We start from the raw sequence: 25,341 nt of genomic DNA, 5'->3' as shown, positions 1-25,341 counted from the left end.
GCCTCAGCATAATGTTGCAGTGTATTTACTACAACGCTGGTTTTCAGATAGACCCTTGATATATTATCCCTTAATCTGAGTATTACTGCAGTGTTCTGCCGCCAGAGTGTAGCACTAGCACCTATCGTAAACCATAGAGTAACTTATACATACTGTGCCTTAAACTGTTTTTTGACAACTTTTCACAGATTATAAAATATGACATTGATACATCAAGGCGGTTTGTTTAAAAAGGGCCTACCGAGAAACGCGATAATGGAAATTTAGTCTTCCTCTTTATCGCGCAAATATGCAAGAGTGATAGAGAGGTTAGATAACTATATTTCGATTTTCTTGTTTCGCGGTAAACCCTCAGATTGTGATGGGTTGTGGTAGTGGCGCCCCCTACGCAGAGTTTCGTGTAATATTCCTTATTGGAAAAGTACTCTTCCCTATCGAAAACAAAATAAATTCAACCTTATTTATTTTGCTTTTTTTTAAATCGAATTCCAGGTTGTTGCATGATGGGCTTTAGTAGTTAGGAGGTTAAATAAAAGCATTATTTTATATTCTAAAAAGTATTTCATTTATTTATAAATAGTCAATTAATCATATAGTTTTATTAACAATAAAATAAAATAAAATGAGTAACGAGTGAGGCGGGCGTGGCTCATACCACAGAGTCTTTGCGGTTCCTGCAACAAACACGCTTATTACTATACGTATAAGGTCGATTCCCAAGTAACAGAACACTTCTTAAGTTAAAATAGAAATAAAATAAAAGGGGTCATCCATTAATTACATCACACGAATTTCTAAGTTTTTTGACCCCTCTCCCCCTCCTTGTCACACTTGGTCACATTTGGCAAAACCCCTCCCCCCTGGTGTGAATTGATGTGATGTGAATTTTTCAAATTAGGTATTATTTATATTTTATCAAAAGTATTTTGATAGCATTTTTGCGGTGGGGGGGTAAAGGGTCGGCGGGAGGGCTCACCAGATGTAGTGGTGGTCGTGGTGCGGCGCGCGCATGACGCCGACGCCGCCGCCGAGGCGCCGGTAGTTCATGGCGCCGCACAGGCGCCACTGGTTCGATTCCGGGTCGAACACCTGCAAAAAAAATTATACTCATCACTCATCTTGCTACAACCCTCGGCATACAACATTATAGTATTTTATGCAACAGTTGTATAAGAAGGGTCAAAAAAGGCGAGTGGCGTGAGTTACAGTGTGAGCCGGAGCCGAAGGCGTAGGCGAACATTGTAAAGGAATACGCCACGAGCATTTTTTGACCTACTTATACAACGTTGCATACAATATTTTTCCTACGACTCAACAAAAATAAATCTTAATTTAGGTAAACAAAGCAAAAGTATATAGCCAAGACGCGCGAGCATACCTTGTTACGCGCCCGGCCCGCCCCGGGCCGCGGCCGGCCGGTCGGCGACACCTCCTCGTAACTCATGAGGCCCTGGTACTTGCTACTTGCTAAATTAAATTTTTGGACAGTTTTTTCTCAATTTTGGCCACCGTAGCCTACGGAGACTAACAAGCAACGCTAAGCGGTCTTCGTAGTCTATGGGTGTTGCTATATTACGGGTGTCACATGCGTGTTTCTGACTTATGAAGTAATTATTTTTACTATGCAACCAAATGAATATTTTGTAAGTTGGCAGCAATGCACTTAGTTTAAAACTGTATTCGTTTTGGTTTGTTAGGTTGGTAGCCATTAATCGCAGTAACGTTATAGCGTTTAAAAGCACAAGAGCTTTTATGAGGAATAGACAATATATACTTTTCTTGAAACCTTTTATGTATGTTCTTATATTCGTGTTAATGAATGCATAAATGACAGATAACAGTAGAGGAGTAGGAAAAAAATAATAAAAATTATTTTTGTAAGTTGGCAGCAATAGCAATCATATCAACCCTTTACCACCCACCGCTGAGCACAGGCCTCTCTTCTATAACGCCACTTGGCCCGGTCCTGAGCTAATCTAATCCAGAAGTGACCCGCAATCTTCCGAATGTCGTCCGCCCAACGAGCCTACGCATTTGTTAATTTTGATTTTGGTATTTTGTTTGCGATTACAGAACACAAGTGCTGTTATGAGGAATAGACAATATACTTTCCTTCAAACCTATTATGTATGTTCATAAATGAGTGTTCATGAATGTATAAATGACAGATAACAGTAGAGGAGTAGAAAAAGTACTTGAGGTACAGATACAGACCTCGATGGACTTGAGGTACGCGGTGCCGTCGAACCCTCCGACGGCGTACAGCTGCCCGTTGACGACGGCGAGGCCGACGCCGCTCTCTCTACACTATACAGACCTCGATGGACTTGAGGTACGCGGTGCCGTCGAACCCTCCGACGGCGTACAGCTGCCCGTTGACGACGGCGAGGCCGACGCCGGTCTCTACACTATACAGACCTCGATGGACTTGAGGTACGCGGTGCCGTCGAACCCTCCGACGGCGTACAGCTGCCCGTTGACGACGGCGAGGCCGACGCCGCTCTCTACACTATACAGACCTCGATGGACTTGAGGTACGCGGTGCCGTCGAACCCTCCGACGGCGTACAGCTGCCCGTTGACGACGGCGAGGCCGACGCCGCTCTCTACACTATACAGACCTCGATGGACTTGAGGTACGCGGTGCCGTCGAACCCTCCGACGGCGTACAGCTGCCCGTTGACGACGGCGAGGCCGACGCCGCTCTCTCTACACTATACAGACCTCGATGGACTTGAGGTACGCGGTGCCGTCGAACCCTCCGACGGCGTACAGCTGCCCGTTGACGACGGCGAGGCCGACGCCGCTCTCTACACTATACAGACCTCGATGGACTTGAGGTACGCGGTGCCGTCGAACCCTCCGACGGCGTACAGCTGCCCGTTGACGACGGCGAGGCCGACGCCGCTCTCTCTACACTATACAGACCTCGATGGACTTGAGGTACGCGGTGCCGTCGAACCCTCCGACGGCGTACAGCTGTCCGTTGACGACGGCGAGGCCGACGCCGCTCTCTCTACACTATACAGACCTCGATGGACTTGAGGTACGCGGTGCCGTCGAACCCTCCGACGGCGTACAGCTGTCCGTTGACGACGGCGAGGCCGACGCCGCTCTCTCTACACTATACAGACCTCGATGGACTTGAGGTACGCGGTGCCGTCGAACCCTCCGACGGCGTAACAGCTGCCCGTTGACGACGGCGAGGCCGACGCCGCTCTCTCATACCACTATACAGACCTCGATGGACTTGAGGTACGCGGTGCCGTCGAACCCTCCGACGGCGTACAGCTGCCCGTTGACGACGGCGAGGCCGACGCCGCTCTCTCTACACTATACAGACCTCGATGGACTTGAGGTACGCGGTGCCGTCGAACCCTCCGACGGCGTACAGCTGCCCGTTGACGACGGCGAGGCCGACGCCGCTCTCTCTACACTATACAGACCTCGATGGACTTGAGGTACGCGGTGCCGTCGAACCCTCCGACGGCGTACAGCTGCCCGTTGACGACGGCGAGGCCGACGCCGCTCCTCTCTACACTATACAGACCTCGATGGACTTGAGGTACGCGGTGCCGTCGAACCCCTCCGACGGCGTACAGCTGCCCGTTGACGACGGCGAGGCCCGACGCCGCTCTCTCTACACTATACAGACCTCGATGGACTTGAGGTACGCGGTGCCGTCGAACCCTCCGACGGCGTACAGCTGCCCGTTGACGACGGCGAGGCCGACGCCACTCTCTCTACACTATACAGACCTCGATGGACTTGAGGTACGCGGTGCCGTCGAACCCTCCGACGGCGTACAGCTGCCCGTTGACGACGGCGAGGCCGACGCCGCTCTCTCTACACTATACAGACCTCGATGGACTTGAGGTACGCGGTGCCGTCGAACCCTCCGACGGCGTACAGCTGCCCGTTGACGACGGCGAGGCCGACGCCGCTCTCTCTACACTATACAGACCTCGATGGACTTGAGGTACGCGGTGCCGTCGAACCCTCCGACGGCGTACAGCTGCCCGTTGACGACGGCGAGGCCGACGCCGCTCTCTCTACACTATACAGACCTCGATGGACTTGAGGTACGCGGTGCCGTCGAACCCTCCGACGGCGTACAGCTGTCCGTTGACGACGGCGAGGCCGACGCCGCTCTCTCTACACTATACAGACCTCGATGGACTTGAGGTACGCGGTGCCGTCGAACCCTCCGACGGCGTACAGCTGCCCGTTGACGACGGCGAGGCCGACGCCGCTCTCTCTACACTATACAGACCTCGATGGACTTGAGGTACGCGGTGCCGTCGAACCCTCCGACGGCGTACAGCTGCCCGTTGACGACGGCGAGGCCGACGCCGCTCTCTCTACACTATACAGACCTCGATGGACTTGAGGTACGCGGTGCCGTCGAACCCTCCGACGGCGTACAGCTGCCCGTTGACGACGGCGAGGCCGACGCCGCTCTCTCTACACTATACAGACCTCGATGGACTTGAGGTACGCGGTGCCGTCGAACCCTCCGACGGCGTACAGCTGCCCGTTGACGACGGCGAGGCCGACGCCGCTCTCTCTACACTATACAGACCTCGATGGACTTGAGGTACGCGGTGCCGTCGAACCCTCCGACGGCGTACAGCTGCCCGTTGACGACGGCGAGGCCGACGCCGCTCTCTCTACACTATACAGACCTCGATGGACTTGAGGTACGCGGTGCCGTCGAACCCTCCGACGGCGTACAGCTGCCCGTTGACGACGGCGAGGCCGACGCCGCTCTCTCTACACTATACAGACCTCGATGGACTTGAGGTACGCGGTGCCGTCGAACCCTCCGACGGCGTACAGCTGCCCGTTGACGACGGCGAGGCCGACGCCGCTCTCTCTACACTATACAGACCTCGATGGACTTGAGGTACGCGGTGCCGTCGAACCCTCCGACGGCGTACAGCTGCCCGTTGACGACGGCGAGGCCGACGCCGCTCTCTCTACACTATACAGACCTCGATGGACTTGAGGTACGCGGTGCCGTCGAACCCTCCGACGGCGTACAGCTGCCCGTTGACGACGGCGAGGCCGACGCCACTCTCTCTACACTATACAGACCTCGATGGACTTGAGGTACGCGGTGCCGTCGAACCCTCCGACGGCGTACAGCTGCCCGTTGACGACGGCGAGGCCGACGCCGCTCTCTCTACACTATACAGACCTCGATGGACTTGAGGTACGCGGTGCCGTCGAACCCTCCGACGGCGTACAGCTGCCCGTTGACGACGGCGAGGCCGACGCCGCTCTCTCTACACTATACAGACCTCGATGGACTTGAGGTACGCGGTGCCGTCGAACCCTCCGACGGCGTACAGCTGCCCGTTGACGACGGCGAGGCCGACGCCGCTCTCTCTACACTATACAGACCTCGATGGACTTGAGGTACGCGGTGCCGTCGAACCCTCCGACGGCGTACAGCTGCCCGTTGACGACGGCGAGGCCGACGCCGCTCTCTCTACACTATACAGACCTCGATGGACTTGAGGTACGCGGTGCCGTCGAACCCTCCGACGGCGTACAGCTGCCCGTTGACGACGGCGAGGCCGACGCCGCTCTCTCTACACTATACAGACCTCGATGGACTTGAGGTACGCGGTGCCGTCGAACCCTCCGACGGCGTACAGCTGCCCGTTGACGACGGCGAGGCCGACGCCGCTCTCTCTACACTATACAGACCTCGATGGACTTGAGGTACGCGGTGCCGTCGAACCCTCCGACGGCGTACAGCTGCCCGTTGACGACGGCGAGGCCGACGCCGCTCTCTCTACACTATACAGACCTCGATGGACTTGAGGTACGCGGTGCCGTCGAACCCTCCGACGGCGTACAGCTGCCCGTTGACGACGGCGAGGCCGACGCCGCTCTCTCTACACTATACAGACCTCGATGGACTTGAGGTACGCGGTGCCGTCGAACCCTCCGACGGCGTACAGCTGCCCGTTGACGACGGCGAGGCCGACGCCGCTCTCTCTACACTATACAGACCTCGATGGACTTGAGGTACGCGGTGCCGTCGAACCCTCCGACGGCGTACAGCTGCCCGTTGACGACGGCGAGGCCGACGCCGCTCTCTCTACACTATACAGACCTCGATGGACTTGAGGTACGCGGTGCCGTCGAACCCTCCGACGGCGTACAGCTGCCCGTTGACGACGGCGAGGCCGACGCCGCTCTCTCTACACTATACAGACCTCGATGGACTTGAGGTACGCGGTGCCGTCGAACCCTCCGACGGCGTACAGCTGCCCGTTGACGACGGCGAGGCCGACGCCGCTCTCTCTACACTATACAGACCTCGATGGACTTGAGGTACGCGGTGCCGTCGAACCCTCCGACGGCGTACAGCTGCCCGTTGACGACGGCGAGGCCGACGCCGCTCTCTCTACACTATACAGACCTCGATGGACTTGAGGTACGCGGTGCCGTCGAACCCTCCGACGGCGTACAGCTGCCCGTTGACGACGGCGAGGCCGACGCCGCTCTCTCTACACTATACAGACCTCGATGGACTTGAGGTACGCGGTGCCGTCGAACCCTCCGACGGCGTACAGCTGCCCGTTGACGACGGCGAGGCCGACGCCGCTCTCTCTACACTATACAGACCTCGATGGACTTGAGGTACGCGGTGCCGTCGAACCCTCCGACGGCGTACAGCTGCCCGTTGACGACGGCGAGGCCGACGCCGCTCTCTCTACACTATACAGACCTCGATGGACTTGAGGTACGCGGTGCCGTCGAACCCTCCGACGGCGTACAGCTGCCCGTTGACGACGGCGAGGCCGACGCCGCTCTCTCTACACTATACAGACCTCGATGGACTTGAGGTACGCGGTGCCGTCGAACCCTCCGACGGCGTACAGCTGCCCGTTGACGACGGCGAGGCCGACGCCGCTCTCTCTACACTATACAGACCTCGATGGACTTGAGGTACGCGGTGCCGTCGAACCCTCCGACGGCGTACAGCTGCCCGTTGACGACGGCGAGGCCGACGCCGCTCTCTCTACACTATACAGACCTCGATGGACTTGAGGTACGCGGTGCCGTCGAACCCTCCGACGGCGTACAGCTGCCCGTTGACGACGGCGAGGCCGACGCCGCTGCGGCGCGACGTCATGGCCACTACGGGGGACCACGCATCTGCTGCTGGGTCGTATCTAAAATATAAATAAATTACATTTGAGCCCACAAATCACGCGGATCACAGATTACCAACCAGATGGGAACATGATGTAAAAGATTGCAGACCCACTCTGGTAAAGAAAAAGGAAGACGGTGGGAGAGAGAGAGGGAGCAGGGGAGGGGGTGGAAGGAGACGGGAAGAGAGTATGCCATACAGCGGACGCCTACTCGTTAAAATGGGAAATATTGATTAGTATCATTCTTTGCCTTGTCTAGTCTCAGATATCTCGCGTAGATGTGTCCATCGGACATAGCGCAGCCCAAGTGTTTGCTTGTATAAAGATAAGATAAAAAGATACCTTTCTGCAGATGACAGCTCGGTGCAGTCATCTCTGCCGCCGACCGCGTATATCTGTCCGTCGAACACGGCGCAGCCGAGGTGTTTGCGTCGCGTCGACATGGGCGCAACGGGCGTCCATTTGTTTGCTCTGAAATAAATACATATTAAATGTTCATATCACGAAACTGTAAACAATGAATGGTTGAAAGTATAACAAAGTATTTAATCGTTAGAATGACAAGAATAACCAAATAAAAGTGTCTTTGGTAATCATAAATCTAAACCATAAAACATAAAAATGAGATGGCTTGTAACATTGTTAGAATTTTTTAATATGCACTGTGTTGAGACCAATACAAGTTCTATAATAACTACTTAATATGCTACTCTCCTAAGGGGCGCAAGTGTCAATCATACTTGTTTGCCACCATTGCTTTGTTCCATAATTAACTCCCTGAATATAAAGAAAAAATCTGTAAGATAAATTCAGAATAATCAAGTTACAATTTGGTGCCGTGACCAGGATTATAATTTGGTTATAATGATTATAATGGAATTTGGGTAAAGATTGTAACTAATCTGATAAGCTAAATAATGAGTAAAAAATGATTTAGTAGTAATTTTATGATGTGATATTACCTGGGGTCGTACCGCTCCACGGTGTTGAGCGGGCTCTGTCCGTCCGAGCCGCCCACGGCGTACAGCGCGCCGCCCAGCACCGCCACCGCCACGCCCAGCCGCCGCGTCGTCATGGCGGCCACCTGCACCACGGGTGCTCACAAGAGGAACTTCACTTCCAAAGTGACAAGGTAAGCTACATTTACGAGTCATTTTTTATGAAAGATATAAAGCCTGATCAGTAATATATGATCACGCGCCATGTTGCGGAATTTCTTTGGAACTAAATGGAACTGTCACCCGATATATTAGAATAACAGCGCCCTCTTGATAAAGATCGTCGTGTGAATGTTTTGTCGGTCGGTCGGGCTTTACGCCTTAAAATAATATTAAAAATATCTCAATAACTTAATACTTTTTTAATCGTTTTTTTTTTAACATGTTTGTAAAGGAAAGTTTTGTCGCCGAGAAACTCGAGCCATTTTGTTTATCTATTTGTTGTAACATTGTGTAGCTTGAAATTGTGATATCAGAAAGCGTACGAAAGCAAGAGCGAAAAGAATTTGTTTGGGTAGATATTGTTCCTATCTAAAGTAATTGTTACTAATAAGCAATAGTACATTACGATACAAGTGCGAAAAATAGGAAATTCGAAACGAATGGCGAAATATTAAAACACGACCGAAGGGAGTGTTTTAAATCGACACGAGTTGCGAATTACCTATTCGCACATATATCGTACAACGTTTTACAGTACATATGGCCCTTTAAATATTCGACACAGTAACGTAATATGCTAATTTTCGCACTAGTGCGGTAAAGTAGTACCATATGTACTGTAATAGTACATTACGATACAAGTGCGAAAAATAGGAAATTCGAAACGAGTGGCGATAAATTAAAACACGACCGAAGGGAGTGTTTTAAATCGACACGAGTTGCGAATTACCTATTCGCACATGTATCGTACAACGTTTTACAGTACATATGGCCCTTTAAATGTTCGACACTGTAACGTAATATGCTACTTCTCGCACTAGTGCTATAAAGTAGCCCCATATGTACTGTAAATAATAGTTATAAACGTTATTGCAAAGACGTTAGGTACAGCACTGGTAAGTTAAGAGTACTTTTTAGGGTTCCATACCCAAAGGGTAAAAAGGAACCCTATTGCTAAGACTACGGTGTCCGTCCGTCTGTCACCAGGCTATATCTCATGAACCGTGTATATATATATATATATATATATATAATAGACAGTTGACATTTTCACAGATGATGTCATTCTGGTGCCACTATAACAACAAATACTAAAAAACAGAATAAAATAAATATTTAAAGGGACTCCCTTACGACAGACGTGATTTTTTTTGCCGTTTTTATAGATAATGGTATGTAACTCGCCTTGCGCGGCTCCGACTCGCACTTGGCCGGTTTTTTATATTATAGGCGGCAGACGAGCTGACGAATCGCCTGATAATTAGCAATCACCGTCACCCATGGACACCCGCAACACCAGAGGGGTCGTAAGTGCGTTGCCGGCCTTTAAGATGGGAGTACCCTTCTTTCTTGAAGGCTTGAAGGTCGTTTCAGTCCAGAAATACCGCGAGCGACACTTCATACAGTTAGCTGTGCGAGGCAGGAAGTTTGTCGAGAAACCATCCTCACCACTTAGATGGTTGGCAGTCCTCAACAACGCGTTTCTCCAGAAAGTTCCTCGCACAGCTGAACTGTGGAATGAACTGTCGCCTGCGGTATTTCCGGACCGATACGACCTCCAAACCTTCAAGAGCGTACTCCTAACTTAAAGGCCGACAACTCACAACCGCTCTGGTGTTGCAGGTGTCCATGGGCGGCGGTAATCGCTTACCATTAGGTGACCCGTCTGCTCGTTTGCCTCCTATATCATAAAATCGAAACGCACAGTTGAAGACTGCCAATCGTCTAAGTGTGATGTGATGTGTTATGTGATGTGTTGTGATGTGTTATGTGATGTGTTGTGATGTGTTATGTGATGTGATGTGATGTGCGATGTGATGTGTGATGTGATGTGTTATGTGATGTGATGTGATGTGCGATGTGATGTGTGATGTGATGTGTTATGTGATGTGATGTGATGTGTTATGTGATGTGTGACGTGAAGATGTAAATACACACTTTGGTCCACCGGTTCTCCTTGGGCTCGTATCTCTCCACGTGGTTGAGGCACTGGACGCCATCCTGGCCTCCTACAGCGTACAATGCTCCGTCGAGGACTGCCACGCCCACGGAAGTTCGGCAAGAGGATGTCGGGGCTACTGCGCCACACCACTGCGAAACAATACAGAATTACAGATAATTAAATAATAACTCAAAGCTAACTACAATCTGCAAATACTACCGAAGCAGGAGAAGTATAGAGCACTTTATTCACTTCTTCTTCCTCAGCCCAACTTATCCTTTGTCCCCCAAATTGAATTTTTTTTTTTGACGGAGTGGGAATGCATTTACGCACGGTGTGTGGGACTCGTCGCTCCTTTCCCCTCTCCTGGCAAGAGGGGGGAGGGGGGGAGAATTTGGCCCTACCCACTAAACCCACTCCGGCGTTTCACCCACTTTGCCGTTTATGAGGGCGCACTGGGATCGATGACATTCCACCACGGCGCCCTCCGACCCCCCAATGACTTGAGTCTGTCGAACATGATCACGAATCTTATCTTGAAAATAACGGTGGAAATGAAATACTCTAGAATGAAATATTAGTCGAAAATGTATACAGATTGAACATTTATTTAAAAGTGCGTGTTGCTCGCGCTCGTCTCTGATCAGAACTAGGAGTCTTTCAGATCCGTAATACTTGATTAGAGTTATGTATGTAATCATAATTCTATTATTTTGAAGCAATACAAAAAATACATGACAGTTACATATTGATGCTTTTCGAAGACCCATGCGGAAACCATTAAGAATTAAATTTAGCATTATTTATTCCTGATAAACATACACAAGTATAATATAATATAGGGAAATTTATAACGTAAATACGTAAGTTAAAGGGTCTCGCCTCAGCATAATGATAGCCCAAAAATTAGCGCTGACCTTTTTTTGTTGGCCATCGCCATCAGATATATCGGAGCGGCCAAGGTGCTCACAAATATCTGAACACGCTTCTATAGTCAGGGCGTTCAAGTGCTTGTTCAGATATTTTTGAGCGCCACGCCCGATTCGATATATCTAATGGCGACTGTACGACACGCCCCTATCATAAAACTGAACGCGACCAATTCGAATCAGCGCCAGCGCCATCTATCTAGTCTGCCGCTTAGACGTCATTACTGACACATTACTAACGTGATTAGTCTGAGGATCATCTCTAATTAGTAATTACTGTTAAGGTACTCTGTCCACCATAGCTACCACGGCAATATTGCAACTTCTACTGCTCTTGTACAGTAATGTATTACGTATGTCGGCGGCCGATCGTAAAATCGGGCAGATCGAAAAAATCCTGTGTACTGATTTGACGGTAGTTACATTAAACCAACAGTTAGGTAGGATAGGTACGTTAGGTTGCTTCAGATGCCCGAAGGGAATGATTTTCACGATTTCACGATATGCCTACGAATTTTATTATCTGTCTGATTTTGCGATCGGCAATCGACACATATATAACAAAATTCTATTATATTGGCCTTTAGAGTTACAATTGGTGCCATGACCAGGATTTACAATCCCGAAGCATTTTATTTTGTTTTTAATATTATAGGATATTATTACACAAATTGACTAAGTCTCACAGTAAGCTCAATAAGGCTTGTGTTGAGGGTACTTAGACAACGATATATACAATATATGAATATTTATAAATACTTAAATACATAGAAAACATCCATGACTCAGGAACAAATATCCATGCTCATCACACGAATAAATGCCCTTACCTGGATTTGAACCCGGGACCATCAGCTTCGTAGGCAGGGTTACTACCCAGTAGGCCAAGCCGGTCACTGACCTGGTTGGTCTGCGGGTCGTAGCGCTCGATGCTGTTGAGGTAGCTCTGGCCGTCGTGGCCGCCCACGGCGTACAGCAGCCACACACAGACACTGACCTGGTTGGTCTGCGGGTCGTAGCGCTCGATGCTGTTGAGGTAGCTCTGGCCGTCGTGGCCGCCCACGGCGTACAGCAGGTCGTGCAGCACGGCCACGCCCACGCCGCAGCGCCGCTTGGACATGGGCGCCACCATCTTCCACTCCGCGCTCTGCGGCTCGAAGCGCTCCACGGACGCGATGGCGTCGCCCGAGCACCAGCCGCCCACCGCGAACAGCACTTCGCCTGGAAACGTTGGATATCTTCATTAGTCTGTACAAAGCTTCGTCCATAATAATCAAAATAGAAGTTGACTTTTTTGCAGTCCGATCCTCAGAAATCGTTCTCAAGCCTGAACGGTTCCATACTGACCTTTCGCCGAAAAATATAAGAAAGTAAAAATAGTGGTAAAAGTTTCGTTACAATGTTGATCACAGATACATATTTAGGGACAGTTTGAATCCCGAAACTTGATGCGGCACCGGGTAGTCCAGGAGTGTGGTCGGTCCCGGTGTACTGACCTCGCCTGGTGGGCTTCCTGGGCCTGGTCCTGGGGCCCTGCATGAGCGGCCGCTCCTGCGGCAGCAGCAGGTAGTTCTTGGCCTCGTCCAGCAGGTCCCGGTGTACTGACCTCGCCTGGTGGGCTTCCTGGGCCTGGTCCTGGGGCCCTGCATGAGCGGGCGCTCCTGCGGCAGCAGCAGGTAGTTCTTGGCCTCGTCCAGCAGGTCCCGGTGTACTGACCTCGCCTGGTGGGCTTCCTGGGCCTGGTCCTGGGGCCCTGCATGAGCGGGCGCTCCTGCGGCAGCAGCAGGTAGTTCTTGGCCTCGTCCAGCAGGTCCCGGTGTACTGACCTCGCCTGGTGGGCTTCCTGGGCCTGGTCCTGGGGCCCTGCATGAGCGGGCGCTCCTGCGGCAGCAGCAGGTAGTTCTTGGCCTCGTCCAGCAGGTCCCGGTGTACTGACCTCGCCTGGTGGGCTTCCTGGGCCTGGTCCTGGGGCCCTGCATGAGCGGGCGCTCCTGCGGCAGCAGCAGGTAGTTCTTGGCCTCGTCCAGCAGGTCCCGGTGTACTGACCTCGCCTGGTGGGCTTCCTGGGCCTGGTCCTGGGGCCCTGCATGAGCGGGCGCTCCTGCGGCAGCAGCAGGTAGTTCTTGGCCTCGTCCAGCAGGTCTCGGCACGCGTCGTCGGAGCGGATGAGCAGCTCGGAGGACACCGTGCCCACCAGGAACTTGGGGCTCAGCAGCGGCAGCCGGACGTGTTGGAGAACCTGGGGATGTTGTCTATCTAGTAAACATTTGCAAGATTATCGCAGTCATACAGTTTACTACGTAGCTTTCTGATGCGACATGACCTTTCGTCTAGGCCTTGGTTTCCTTCGAATTGCACTTCTACAAAAGTCTTGGTACATTTATTCAGGGGTGCAAATCTGTTATTTATGCCACACGTAAAATTTTAATGACATTGCCACAAACCTGGGCTAGATGCTGCCGTCTCTCAGCCACATTATACTTGACCCAGGACATGACGGCCTGGAAGGTCTGTTCCTCAGAGCGAACGTTCAACTCATCAGAAGACACGATGTCGATGAGCTGAGCTGCCGGCAGGAGCAGGAACTCTTCGCTCTCCATAACCTGAATGTGAAGAGTTAACATTGCACTGATAAAATAATAGAGAAAATTTGAGCACACAGCACACTATTGGGTAATTCAAAGGTAGCATTTCCCCTTTCATAAAATTATGGGGAGGTTTCAAAAGAGACATTATGATGAAAAGGGTTTATAAAGAAAGGGTGCTTTACAAAAATTTAAACATTTAGCGAACATTTTGTGTCTAGATATAAAAATGCAATTCTTCCCCAACACGCATTATAGCTATTTGAAAACTACGAGTAATCAATTGTTTAAAATTCCAGTTTCGAACGAGTTTTCCAATGTCTGCCAACTGTGATGTGTAGTGGGACAGTTTTTTTTTCGAAATGAATTTGATCTTAGAAAAATACTTGGGGCATTAAAAGACTGGCTGATGACTGACCTCTGGAAAGTTTTGTTGTGTGAACTTATCAGCTATACGAAGGAGTTCACGACAAGAATGGGTGTCGGCGAAGGCCCTGATGCCGAGGCAGTTGGAGCAGTCCAGCTGCCGCTTGAGGAACTCGCAGCAAACGTCCTGGATCTCTTGGAGCTGAAGGAGGCAGGCGGCTGGCAGCAACGCCTGGCACAGATAATAGAAACGATGTAGTTGACGAAGTACAACTTGCATCGATTCACAGTGAATTTGCACCGATCATTCGAACAGAATTCAAATTATACTTCGTAAATTGTATAAATTCGTAGAACATTTGTTAAGAAAATAAGTAGAATTTATTAAAATTTAAATCTCTTTAAATAATATTTCTTCCTTAACACCATGACTCACATGTATGCAATATCTTGAAATGGAAACACGATGTTCGACCAAATTTAAATTACAACCAAATTAAATTCTAAATTTAAAATCCCGAAGTCGTTTTTGCCTAGCTAATTTATACGAGTATGTACTCCAGAGGTTATGAAAGCATTTAAATTTATTGCGGAAACGTGTTGTCAATAGTCATTGCATGCTTTGCTTCTACGCTTTTTAATTTTTAAGATTGACTGATTTTCGGATGGGGACAAAAATATTTTCTCAAGCCTCATTGATATGAATACCAATTAGTTTGATTAACACTATTTGTCTTTATAAGTAATTAAAACAAGATATACAGTGTGACCCTAGCCATTGGACAAAGCCGAAAGGTACATATGCATTAGGGTATTTAGAACCAGTGTACAAAGTATCATAACAGCCGGTGTAGCGGTTTGGAAGAAATTAACAAATTACCAATTTTTACTTTGGAGCAGCCTGTATGTGTTAGTAGCTCCTAAGGTAATATCCTTGGAACCTTCTTCAACCTTTTTGATTCTCTGTTTTTATTTATGACACTAATAAGCTTCTGACTTTTGAAAAATGTCATAATTATCAAATATTTCGAGCCTGCCAAAGATTAACACAGTGTGTTTCTTTTTGCTGTCGATTATTGCAAATAACTTTTGTTCGAAAAAAAATATTTTTTTATCTTTTGTTCTAATTAAAGCTAAAGTAACCCTACGTGGGATTTCAGGGGTTGTCCAATGGCTAAGGTCAACCTGTATATATTATTGATTTTTAGAATGAATTCTACCTATTTTTCGTATGCGTAAACTTACATATTGTTGAAAGAAACGTGTTACAATTTTGAACTTAACACTATTCTGGACACTACGCCGAACACAATAGAAAGAACAGTGGGATTACGCCTATAGGCGTCTAGTGTCCACCAAGGTGTTAACCGAGAGTTAACAAACACAACTAAAAGCCACAAGGACCGAAAACATTTTGCACACATTACTGCTATATCAAAATAATAAGGTCACCGTAAGCAACCGATTACTACATTACATTATGTAAATTTGTAAATGCGTAATCGCAAAATTTATAAATAACTTAATTAAATGTATTGTATCGACTGAAAGCAACTTTGTTAGGGCAGTAGGTATTCAGGTTTACCTAATTTAAGAGATTATAATTAACTTACATTCTTATGCATATTATAATTAGTTAATTAAATGTCTTACTCTGTCAAAATGACAGAGTAAGACAAACGAATATATAGCTAATTGAGGCTTGTTAGCGCGTTTATGATTAACGCCATAAGTCTCGGAAAAAAAACCTTCATATATACTACAGTCAAATAAGTCTTGGATAATAGGGTTGTTTCCATCTATAAATCTTAGGGCAGAATTGTATCCCAATAAATTCTTTTGGATTATAAGAACATGTTAAACTACTTTTAGGGGGCCTGTAATGACCAGATTTTTGTAAATATTGAATTTAAAATATCTTTTGGCACACGTCACGTGACCAAACTCGAAACGTCATTGAAGATTCTGATGACGTCACAACTGTCGGATTGACACTGTTGACAGTTAGGCGATAAACAACAAATGTAAGTTGACAGTTTGTATCTTCTACGTGCGTATGTAGTTATGTGTCAAACCGTAAACTGTGACGTCACACAATTTTCAAAGAGCGTTTTGGGCGCGAAAGCATCTGTCAAAATATATTTTGTTAATTTAACATATTTAAAGCCGTATTTAGGGCAACTTTTAGTTAATATAGAACGTAATACAAGCGTTTAAAAAAATTGGAAACAACCCTATTATTTATAGTACAGTCGATCCGGATTGTTTTGAGAATCATATGTCTATATGGGACCCCGTGCATTAAAGCAATACAGGAAAGAAAAACAGCCAAGTCTGACAATCATACTCTACGCACGAAACGGCCCGTACTAAACGGTACTTGGTTGTGACGTGACGTCACGCTTGAGTTGAAGGTGTCTTGAAGTATGGATAACAGAAAATTGGTATTTGACGGTCAAATATTGCGTTTATATATAGTATAGCTCCCATACAATCTATTGTTTAATAAAATGTAAGGAGTCAATTGGTACGTTCAACTGGGCACAACCGTGTCAGATACTACACATACCTGGGGCTGTTTTTATCACTTGTCACTATGCCTGTCACATTCGCACTTACATACTTCTTAGAACGTGATAGGCATAGTGACAACTGATAAAATGTGACTGTGCTACAGCCGCAGGACGTGACTCTTCTCCACAACAATATGGGCCATATAGGGAGCGTGCATGAACTGTAGGAGGCAGCACAGGAGCCGTCAAATTTTTGGCGCGAAGCGTAAATGTGATGTTTATTGTTTCGATGTAGCCCACAAGATGGCAGAACCTACTATGCACAAGAAAACACGTGACGTGTAAATGTACATGTTTATGGTTCCGATTCAGGCCACAAGATGGCAGACCCTCCAACGCGCACGGTCCCTATAGCAAAATTAAACTAGATGCACAATGGCGTGCTCACCTACGTCGCGTATGGTCACATCCGGGGCGTCATTACCGCGGCATATACGTAGACGTCTGGACGTTCTCTACTGTCACAGGTGTCTCAGTCTTCAAGACCTAATTTGGCCTGACCAGCCACACAAAAGTAAAAAAAAGTCACAATGAACCGCTAGGATCACCAGCAACGAAATGGTGGTGGAGAAGTACAAACCTGGACATTACTCTCTTCAACTACAATGTGCGCGGTGTAGCAGAACTCGACTAGCTGTTCCATGGCTTGTTCGTCCACGTCGCGGATGGTCACCTCCGTGGCTCGCGACTCGGCGAGTTCGCCGGTGAACATCGCGCGGAAGTACGGGCTGCATGCTGATAGGATCACCCTGTGATAAAATAAGGTTACAATTTGAACAATAAATCTTGAAGACATTGTTTTACATCAGTTCTCATGACTTCTCAAATTTCGGTCCGAATCGACTATCCTGATAAATATGTGGTCTTCAAACCTGCTAAATACTTGTCCTCGAAACTGTGAGCGAACATCTTCCGATTGGCGAATTTGGCGAAGTTGACCACAAAACCGCACAGCTCCCGATGCCGTCGGTGAGCGCAGAGCCCGCCGAGCATGGCGTGCGGGTGTTTCTCCGACGTCTATGACTCGGCCACCCAGATAAATACCTGTGAGCGAACAGCTTCCGATTGGCGACGTGGAGCACAACATCGCACAGCTCTCGATGCCGTCGAAAAGCGAAAAGCCCGCCGCGCGGATGCTTTTCCGACATCTATGACTCGGCCAGCGGCCACCCTGACAAATATAAGTCCTCTAACTCTGCCATCCTGCTGAACACTCGTCCTCTAACCTGTGAGCGAACAGCTTCCGATTGGCGACGTTGAGCACGACATCGCACAGCTCTCGATGCCGTCGGAGAGCAGAGAGCTCGCCGAGCACAGCGCGCGGGTGCTTCTCCGAGGTGTGCGACAGCCGCGCGCCGCCGCCCGGCGACCCGCCCTCGCCCATCCTGCATAAACCACGGATATTATTTAACTAGATAACGAATTAACTTCCAAAGAATGAGCAGAGTTAGATAGCTTGTGGGATATATTTAGTCTAGAGCGAAAATAAACCCTACAATAACTGTAATAAGGTTCATATTACTTAGCCCTTAATTAAGCAATGTTCATTCTGACGGGTATAGCCTTTGAGCTATTTTTGTATTATTTTCCTACCAAGAACGATTAGAACTATTGAGGGCTAAGCTTGAACACTCTACTTGGACTTTTTTGAGAGTGGTATATTAACCAATAATCAAATGACCAAGTAATACCAGCCATAATATGGCTTTAATACAATACGAGAGTCAGACCAAGCTAATTCGGCAGCAATTTTGGTAGTATAGACGGTGCAAGTGTTGTTTTAAACGTCATAATTTCAGAGAAGTTGCACAATATATGAGATTGAATGCAGTAGTAAATTATCGTGGAGTTTGTTGTCAACGGAAAAGTATAGTGCAAATCGTAATTCGTCGTAATCGACAGAATGTGCGCAAGAAAACATTTCCAATTTCAGTTCCTACGTAAAGTTAACGCAACGTTTTGCATCTCGAATCGATTTCTTATCGTAATTATATTTGTGATTACTGAATAACTTACGCATAGATACGAAAACGATTCATGCACGTTCTCTTATTCTAAAAATAAACATATTACATTCACATATTCATTAAACATATTCATTCGTTTCAGGGTATAAATCTATTGCAATATGTAGAATAAGGTGTAGAATTATTAACATATTTACGAGCTAGTTAAATTATAAAGGCTAATTAACCTTTGAAATACGCATATTCTTTTAACATTCTCAGTGTAATGTTTAAAACAGAAAGTATTAACAACAATGGTCTGATCCCTGGTGGACCTTATGTCAATGCAATAAGGCTTAAGAATCGTCAGTTAATGTACACGATCGTACCTTGAACAGCTTAAGAGTTACACGAACCCGTCGCCAAAAAGCCGCTGCCATACAATCGAAGTTACGCTCTCATTTTACAAGGACAAGAAGTATTTCAAACGAATATTTTAAAATTACAAGCTAAAAGTAAAGAATTTCAATTTCAAATTTACTACAGTAAAATAGCAAATGTCAAAATAAATAAATAACAAATGATATATATTAGCGATAAGACCACCTGTTGTCTGCCACTACATTTAATCAAATGTTTCTTTTCTTTTTTTGTATCTTTTTACTGAGGTATGCCAATAAAGACTATTCTATCTATCTATCTATTTTGGAGGCAAAATATGTACATCAATGAAACTTGTTTATAACCTCTCTTCTTACCATTCTTGACCCCCACTATAAATGTATACTCTACGGCAAAAGTCCTGACGGTTAGACAACTCTTTATATTACATTCAGTCCTAAAATATCATTCGACTCTGACTTATAACAATCAACACCTATCAAGTACCCGGAGACCATATGCAGTCGGAATAAGGACCACAAAGTTTTATACTTCTTTCAGTAGAAAATTCTTTACATTCAATGGTTCATATGTGTACAGTAAAGTCAATAAGGAATTAAACGTTTATCATATGACTAAAAGGCAATGCAAGCATACTGTAACAGACTGGCTTTTAACAAAAAATTACGAAGAGACAGAGAATATTCTCAACATAATAACATGACACAACTCGGACACACACACACACACACGCACACTCACACACGCACACATACACGCACACACACACACACACAATCAAAGCTGTAAGCTTTGTCAGCATGCTAACTTAATTTAATAGCTTGATTTAAACTTTATCTTATTCTTGAAATATTTATTGTTGTTCCTTTTTCTAAATTGTATGCTGTTTTACTTTGTTATAACATAACCTCATTATCTTTGATCATGAATCTCTTACCTTGTTATTGTAATTAATAATTATATTTAAGGGGAGGGGCACTGTTTATCCTAAATCACAGGTTCGCCTACTTAGGAAACAGACCTTCTGGTTTACTTTTAAGAATCCTTTTGTACAAGTTTTTGCTTATGAAATTAGTTTTTTTTAAGAATTCTTTTGTACAAGTTTGTTTATGAATTAAATTGTTAAATTGTTCAAAAAAAAAAAAATAAGATGTATGTAAAAAAAAAATGTAAGTACTTCTTTATAATTTTAGAAAGACATAAATAAACTAATTTGAATTTAAAAAAAAAAAGGGTCTTACCCCATTTTACGGGGGGTAAGGGCGGGGGGGTTTAATTTTGTTAGGACTCGGCAGATCCTCATTTCTAATGCCAATGCCAAGATGACGGTTATCATTGTTATAATCAAAGTTTAATTGATGTATAGTCAGCTGCAGAGAAAAGTGACCCCCTTGCATAGAAGTTTGTATGCGAATAGTATTGCTGACTGTACATATTTTGTCGCCAAATTGTCATATTTAACTAGTCTAGCAACGAAATCTAGTGCTACACATAGCTATAATATATTATTTTAATTTCATGTCAAATTCCGTGTTATTTCAAAATGTCTTTTTTGTTACGGACGGTTAAAGAATGGAATGCGCTCCCGCCATCTGTATTCCCTGACCTTGGTCTCTTTAAAGCAAGAGTGAATAGGCTACTACTGAACCGGTGAGCTCCATCTTATGCCCTGTCTTCACTTTCCATCAGGTGTGACTAGAGCCAATCGCCGATCAGTTTTTAATAATAAAAAAAAATGTCGTTTAAAAATGATAGTGTAACTTGGATTACATGGCGGCGGCTAAGTTCGTGTGACTCTTAATAGTCTAGACGATGATACCTTGAACAGCTTATGTAAAGTCGTGTCGAAAAGTGTTTCACAACAGCAATTCTGATTCAAGAAGTGAGTACATACTACGATTTTTCACAATTGGGGTTACGTCATATGTGTTACAAATATTACGGTCGCTTGGTGTTGTCAAGATTGCACTAAGATTTTTGTTATTTTTGAATTGAAATTGTTTTTTGGTTTGGCTTATTCCAAAAAAGCGTCAATATATGGCAATATATTTTAGTTTTTTTTTAAACTCGCTCGAGGCTTGGGTTCAAGAAAAATGTTCAATATAACGTCAACTGGCGCGCAGGCTACAGTAATATCAACCTTCGTGCATTCCGTTAAGGTTGAAGATGACGCGCCACACTCAATTGGCGTTCAAAGGGTTAAGCTATATAGTTGTATAAAACGACAATTACTTACTGATATAAATGAAAATCAAAAGAATACCATTAGAAGTACTAGAACAAATTAAATTATTATCTTAGTATATAACATTTATTTCAGTTTATAATACTAACGTGTTAGTACAATTTTATATTCATAATACTCTTAAATATTTAACAAGTGTCAATTAAATAATATTGTCAAATAATAAATAAATAAATATTATAGTGACATTCTTACACAGATTGACTAATTCCCAAGGTAAGCCAAGAAGGCTTGTGTTTTGGCAACGATATATAATAATATCCAAATACTTAACAGTGAACATAGAAAACATCCACAACTCCTCACACAACTAAATGCCTTTAACGGGATTAGATCCCAGGACCATCTGCCTCATAATCAAATAAATATGCAAGAAACAATAAATGTATACTGGGTACTTTGCATGTTAATGTGTAGAAAGGATTTAATTCTTACTGTGTCCAATGTGAATAAGAAATCAATCGTGTTAAAAAGTGCCAAAGTCTCGAGAATTATAAATGAATGAAACAGTTACATGCATGCTACCAAAGCATTTTCCTCTTTCCCTTATTTATTTATTTATTTATTCAAAATTTGATTCAGGCAACAAGGCCCATATTACAAATACCTTACAGACTAACATACATATACATTTTATAAAATTACAACGAAACACTATTTAGGCGACAAAACGGCGTGGCTCCGTTGAATCGGCTGCTCTTGTGTCGGATTCGGCAGTTTGCCCCGGAACCTCCGAAACACGACACCCTTCGGCCCGAAGTCGGCGCATTCGATGGTCCCCTGCAGCGGTCGCGGCACGCGCACAACAAAAGAGTTGAAATGCACTTATGATGTTCATGCTAGGCTACTTGATAAATTCAAGGAAAATTGAGGTTCTAGAATATTGCTACTGTTGGTTATCTCAAGAAAAAGTCAGTAGCAGAGATTAACACATTCACTGCCAAGAACATGTGTTCATTTTTAACTGGAAAGGGGCACCCAGCAACAAGTGTTAAATGTCTACTGCTATGCTAGCGCATCATTCCCATGGTAGTCTTACTAAACTACCATTTTACTAGCCTATTTAATTACTACATTCCACTTTGTATTAAAATAAGCATTGGCTAGTTATTCTATGTTAATAGCTTTTATAACCTTGAAAGCCTGACCCGGTGAGATTTTGACGTCGGAAACTTGAATTGACAAACACTTGAAAAACTATACAATTTCCAAAGGTTCCGTAGCCAAATGGCAACAAACGGAACCCTTATAGATTCGTCATGTCCGTCTGTCTGTCCGATTTTTTTCTTACAATTTTACCTACTAAGTGCTTATGTTAAGACAAAAGTCACAAAGGAAAGTTTAATACTGACTAAATTTACATCAAAAAGAGTCTGATTTTATCTACATAGACCAAGCTTTTAAAAGTCCAGGTGACCATAATCATAGCAATGAGTGACAAGAAAACCTCATAAGAAGACCTAATAGAGACGTACAAAATACTATCCGGGCACTATGACCTCAAGGATTTCCAAGAGATGTTCAAGCGCAACAACAACAGTCTGAGAGGTCATCATTTAAAGCTGGAAAGGCATAGGGCTCACAGTAACCCATACAAACACTTTTTCAGCAATCGAGTGGTGAGGGCTTGGAACAAACTCCCAGAAGATGTGGTTTCAGCACAAAATGTGAACCAGTTTAAAAATTAATTAGACAAGCATTATATCTACTACTCGTTCATGATAACCATCTTTATGAATATTGGATACAGGTCATATCAGTTGCCAAACTGCCTGCCTGCTTATTAAATAATTGCTTATTAACATCTGGATGAATGATGATGATGGTCGAAAACTATTAGTGATCTTGCACTATCTAGGCTTAAAGGTGAATGTCAATAATAAACCTAAATGGTAATATGTCTCTGGTGCTGTAAGTCTTTAGAGAATTGTTTCACCACCAGATCGGGCCCCATTCAGATACAACAAAAGTATTCTTGAGCATTAATGAGATAGGATTTAGCATAACAAAGATTTAAACTTTCACAATTTGTACACATTATTATTCTTTAAAACCAGATATAATTTTAAAGCTTTTTATATAAAATAAAGCCAGTTTAAGTAAATAATAATGGATAACTAAGCCTTGATGACCGGTTTGGCCTAGTGGGTAGTGACCCTACCTATGAAGCTGATGGTCCCGGGTTCAAATCCTGGTAAGGGCATTTATTCGTGTGATGAGCATGGATATTTGTTTCTGAGTCATGGGTGTTTTCTATCTAAGTATTTAAGTATTTATAAATATTTATATTTTATTTATTTATTATTTATATATTGTTGTCTAAGTACCCTCAACACAAGCCTTATTGAGCTTACTGTGGGACTTAGTCAATTTGTGTAATAATGTTGTATAATATTTATTTATTATATTATTATATTTACACATTTGTGTCTATCACTAGCATAATTTGATGGTTTACATTGAATTTAAACATAATAAAGTCCAGCAGCAGTTTAGTCATATCAGTTCATGTTTTTAGAAGGTATTATTTTGTTGATGTTGTTACTTGATTACTGAATTAATTAACTTTAATTTGCATGATTGCATATTTATGAAGTTATTTTAAAATTTATTTTTTTATTTAGTGAACTTTCTAGTATTAGTTAGATGAAATAGAAGACATGGCTGGAAGGACTAAAACATGGACCAGATTAGTGCAAAATAAGGAAGAGTGGAGAAGATTGGGGGAGACCTTTGCCCAAAGGCACACAGAATTGGTTATTGTAGATTAAGGAAAACTATAGATACAGTATAAAAATTTCTGATATGAGGCTATAAATAAATAAACAAAAATAAATAAATAAATCTAGTATTATATAATTGTAATATGTCTCGACATGTTATAATATTCATTCTTTTAGTGATTATTATATTAGAGTGATTCATATAACTCATTTGTGAATTTCACTTCTAATTATTATATTGTTTTCTTTTAATGAGATGAGCAATATATAATAATGTTGTTGTTGGTTGTTTTGTTTACTTCACAGTGCAGAGCAATAAACTATTTGTAAACAAAAATGTGAAAACTTTGAATAAAGATTTGTTCTGAACCTAATTCTTACATTTAAACATTTGTTAGAGACCGACCAAGCTAAGTTAGCAGTGATTTTGATCGGCCAGCCTGTACAAGTGTTAAGTAAACATCATAATTTCATAGAAGTTTGATGTATAAAATAACACTTGGACTATCTGGGCATCTTATATTGGTCTGACTCTAACACTTAAAATAACAGGTCATGTTTTATTCACAAAACATTAGTTGAAACTAGGTGACCTATTTAACACCCACACCAGAATTCACTGAATATTTTAGTTAGAATAACAAGGAATGTGCAGAAACTATGACAAGACTGATTTTCTGAATACAATTACAAATTGTAGATACAAGGAAACCAGTTCAGGGCAATATTACTAATCCTGCTCTGATAACAGAATTGCAACACAACATACATGATATGAGTATGTTAGTGTTAAAATTCGATTATTATCTACGGGTTTCCGTCATATGTACGAGACATATATAAGAAATATATACAGTAAGTATAATAGAAGTGTCATTTGTTTTATTTCAATAGACAAGGTTCACTCACCTCTTGTGCCCTCGCGAGTTTCCCAGCTGCAACCGCAGCGGGGGCGAAGCCCAACCCCACACGGAGTCAATCTGGAACACACAAAACCCGATCCAGAACACCTATTTACAAACCAAACCAGTTGTGCTGCACTATTATGCAAATGTCAGGCGCCCTCGCCCTCGCTCATACCTTTGAGGATTGCCTTCACTGGACACGAAACACCACTCCAGGGAGCGCCAAACGACCGCAGAGCGCCCCGTGGATGGAAACTCTTATACAGTTAACGGCACATTGATTTTATAATCACAGATGTTTTTATGTTTACTATTGATAAAAAATGATAGGCATTGTAATTTTGTCCACTATTCAAAGCGCGTTCTGAAGATACTCTACGCCGTTTTGATT

At 44.6% G+C, this 25,341-nt stretch overlaps 1 protein-coding gene across 3 annotated transcripts; it reads right to left on the bottom strand.

Moving 5' to 3' along the window:
- Positions 1-538: 538 nt before the first annotated feature.
- Positions 539-25,306, bottom strand: LOC133534284 (kelch-like protein diablo). Of its 3 annotated transcripts, XM_061873385.1 has the most exons (14): positions 25,126-25,306; positions 24,955-25,025; positions 17,956-18,114; positions 17,310-17,478; positions 14,209-14,388; positions 13,650-13,808; positions 13,252-13,444; positions 12,203-12,426; positions 10,273-10,425; positions 8,137-8,258; positions 7,517-7,645; positions 7,054-7,192; positions 977-1,089; positions 539-674 (listed from the first exon to the last, which is right to left on the bottom strand). In XM_061873385.1, exons 3-14 carry the CDS (start codon positions 18,111-18,113, stop codon positions 650-652), a joined length of 1,764 nt encoding a protein of 587 aa, XP_061729369.1. In that variant the 5' UTR covers position 18,114; positions 24,955-25,025; positions 25,126-25,306; the 3' UTR covers positions 539-649. The 3 variants fall into 3 exon arrangements, with proteins under 3 accessions (XP_061729369.1, XP_061729367.1, XP_061729368.1); XM_061873383.1 differs by lacking the exons at positions 539-674; positions 977-1,089; positions 7,054-7,192; positions 7,517-7,645; positions 8,137-8,258 and having other exon boundaries at positions 10,263-10,425; positions 12,812-13,444; XM_061873384.1 differs by lacking the exons at positions 539-674; positions 977-1,089; positions 7,054-7,192; ... (3 more) ...; positions 24,955-25,025; positions 25,126-25,306 and adding an exon at positions 17,774-17,892 and having other exon boundaries at positions 10,263-10,425; positions 12,812-13,444.
- Between the last annotated feature and the right edge of the window lie 35 nt (positions 25,307-25,341).

Source organism: Cydia pomonella, unplaced genomic scaffold, assembly GCF_033807575.1.
Source record: "Cydia pomonella isolate Wapato2018A unplaced genomic scaffold, ilCydPomo1 PGA_scaffold_77, whole genome shotgun sequence".
NCBI lineage: Eukaryota > Metazoa > Arthropoda > Insecta > Lepidoptera > Tortricidae > Cydia > Cydia pomonella.
The sequence above is the reverse complement of the archived record's forward strand: the minus strand, read 5'-3'. Positions and strand labels throughout refer to the sequence as shown.